General features: G+C 66.1%; 2 protein-coding genes across 2 annotated transcripts in view; both read left to right on the top strand.

Moving 5' to 3' along the window:
* Positions 1–4: 4 nt before the first annotated feature.
* Positions 5–843, top strand: LOC103915413 (atrial natriuretic peptide receptor 1-like; the record flags this gene model as incomplete). The annotated part of the gene is made up of 3 exons (XM_009322223.1): positions 5–95; positions 442–610; positions 693–843. Coding segments are annotated over 3 exons (411 nt in total), but the record flags the coding sequence as incomplete, so codon positions are not given.
* Positions 844–2,805: 1,962 nt separating this feature from the next.
* The window catches only part of INTS3 (integrator complex subunit 3), a 57,578-nt gene continuing 57,478 nt past the window's right edge, over positions 2,806–2,905 (top strand). Inside the window, exon 1 of the mRNA XM_009322224.1 lies at positions 2,806–2,824. Coding sequence (XP_009320499.1) covers positions 2,806–2,824 — 19 coding nt within the window. The remainder of the gene's footprint in view (positions 2,825–2,905) is intronic.

Below are 2,905 nucleotides of genomic sequence, written 5' to 3' on the forward strand. Positions count from 1 at the left end.
GAAGGGCGACATTTACAGCTTCGGCATCATCCTGCAAGAGATCGCCCTGCGCAACGGCGTCTTCTACATGGAGGGGCTGGACCTGAGCCCTAAAGGTGAGCAGGGGGGGCCGGGGTGATGGCGTCAGGGACCCGCTCATGGGTGGTTGGACAAGCAGATGGGTGCTTGGACCTGGTGTGATGGGTGCTTGGACCAGCTGATGGGTTCTTGGACCTCCTGATGGGTTCTTGGACCTCCTGATGGGTTCTTGGACCTGCTGATGGGTTCTTGGACCAGCTGACGAGTGCTTGGACCTGCTGATGGGTTCTTGGACCAGCTGACGAGTGCTTGGATCAGCTGATGGGTTGTTGGCCTCGCTGATGGGTGCCTGGACCTGCTGTGATGGGTGCTTGGCCTTGCTGATGGGTGCTTGGACCTGCTGATGGGTGCTTGGCCCCACAGAGATCATCGAGCGGGTGAAGAGTGGGGAGCGCCCCAGCTTCCGCCCCTCGGCCAATGTGGGGTGCCACATGGAGGAGCTGGGCCAGCTGATGCAGCACTGCTGGGCCGAGGACGTCCTGGAGCGCCCCGACTTCAACCAGATCAAGGTCCAACTCCGCAAGTTCAACAGGTACCTCCACCTCCCCCAGCCCCGTGGGTGATGGGTGACCCCGAAAAGGGTCCCCGGGTGGATGCTCACCCCCTGCCCGCAGGGAGAGCAGCAGCAACATCCTGGACAACCTGCTGTCGCGCATGGAGCAGTACGCCAACAACCTGGAGGAGCTGGTGGAGGAGCGAACCCAAGCCTACCTGGAGGAGAAGCGCAAGGCTGAGGCTCTTCTCTACCAGATCCTGCCCCAGTGAGCACCAGGGGGGGCCCCAGCCCTCTGTGCACCCCACCCCCACTGCTGGGCACCCCAGGGCACCACACCAGCATCCCCTGCCTGCCCCGGGCTGGGGTCCCCCATGCATGCCCTGCATGGCTGGGGGTGCTTGGAGGGGCTGGGGACCCCAAGGACCCCCATGTTGCTTGGGACGGGAGGTGTTTGGAGGGGCTGGGGACCCCCTGGGGACCCCAAGGACCCCCACATGGCTTGGGGCCGGGCGTGCTTGGAAGAACTGAGGACCCCCCCCAGACTGCTGCATGGCTTAAGGTGCCTGAAGGGGCCAGGGACCCCAAGGACCCCCCCGCCGTGGTTCAGGGCTGGAGGTGCTTGGAGGGCTGGAGACCCCAAGGACCCCCTGCCATGGCTCTTTGGGGCTTGGGGTACCTAAAGGGGCCAGGGACGACCCCGGACCCCCAGCACAGTTTGGGGGTGGGGGTCCTCGGAGGGACCAGGGACAACCCCAGCCCCCCGTCATGGCTCAGGGCTGGGAGTCCCTCAGAGGGCTGGAGACCCCGAGGACCCCCCGGCACAGCTGGAGGCTGGGGACGCCGGGCCCTGGGGACATGGCACCCACACGGGTCAGCAGGGATGGGGACGTGGCACCCAGCACCCAAATGGGTTGGCAAGGATGGGGACATGGCACCCACACGGGTCAGCAGGGATGGGGACGTGGCACCCAGCACCCAAATGGGTTGGCAAGGATGGGGACATGGCACCCACACGGGTCAGCAGGGATGGGGACGTGGCACCCAGCACCCAAATGGGTTGGCAAGGATGGGGACATGGCACCCACACGGGTCAGCAGGGATGGGGACGTGGCACCCAGCACCCAAATGGGTTGGCAAGGATGGGGACATGGCACCCACACGGGTCAGCAGGGATGGGGACGTGGCACCCAGCACCCAAATGGGTTGGCAAGGATGGGGACATGGCACCCACACGGGTCAGCAGGGATGGGGACGTGGCACCCAGCACCCAAATGGGTTGGCAAGGATGGGGACATGGCACCCACACGGGTCAGCAGGGATGGGGACGTGGCACCCAGCACCCAAATGGGTTGGCAAGGATGGGGACATGGCACCCACACGGGTCAGCAGGGATGGGGACGTGGCACCCAGCACCCAAATGGGTTGGCAAGGATGGGGACATGGCACCCACACGGGTCAGCAGGGATGGGGACGTGGCACCCAGCACCCAAATGGGTTGGCAAGGATGGGGACATGGCACCCACACGGGTCAGCAGGGATGGGGACGTGGCACCCAGCACCCAAATGGGTTGGCAAGGATGGGGACATGGCACCCACACGGGTCAGCAGGGATGGGGACGTGGCACCCAGCACCCAAATGGGTTAGCAGGGATGGGGACATGGCACCCACACGGGTCAGCAGGGATGGGGACATGGCACCCAGCACCCAAATGGGTTGGCAAGGATGGGGACATGGCACCCACACGGGTCAGCAGGGATGGGGACGTGGCACCCAGCACGCAAATGGGTTGGCAAGGGTGGGGACATGGCACCCACACGGGTCAGCAGGGACGGGGACATGGCACCCATATGGGTCTGTGGGGACGGGGACATGGCACCCCACGGGTCAGCAGGGATGGGGATGGGGGCATGGCACCCACATGGGTTCATGGGTGGGGGGGACATGGCACCTCCCCGGGTCTGTGGGGTGCGGAGAGATGGCACTCACATGGACCAGCAGGGATGGGGGGACAGGGCACCCAACCCTCCCATGGACCCCAGGGACAGGGGAGGGGACACCCTGGGGACACACAGGGCTGGGAGCCCCCAACGAGGGGGGCCGGGTCAGGACTCGGGGCTGCCGGGGCGGGGGGCTCACCGGGTGTCCCACAGGACCCGTCTGTGCCGGCGTCGTGGGTCTCAAAATGCCCCGGTACTGCCTCTTCGGGGACACGGTGAACACGGCCTCGCGCATGGAGTCCAACGGGGAAGGTGAGGGGCCGGGCTGGGCACCCATGGGTGCTGACGGGGCCATATCTGGGCTGGGCACCCGTGGGTGCTGACGGGGCGGGC

Source organism: Pygoscelis adeliae, unplaced genomic scaffold, assembly GCF_000699105.1.
Source record: "Pygoscelis adeliae isolate BGI_AS28 unplaced genomic scaffold, ASM69910v1 Scaffold704, whole genome shotgun sequence".
Lineage (NCBI taxonomy): Eukaryota > Metazoa > Chordata > Aves > Sphenisciformes > Spheniscidae > Pygoscelis > Pygoscelis adeliae.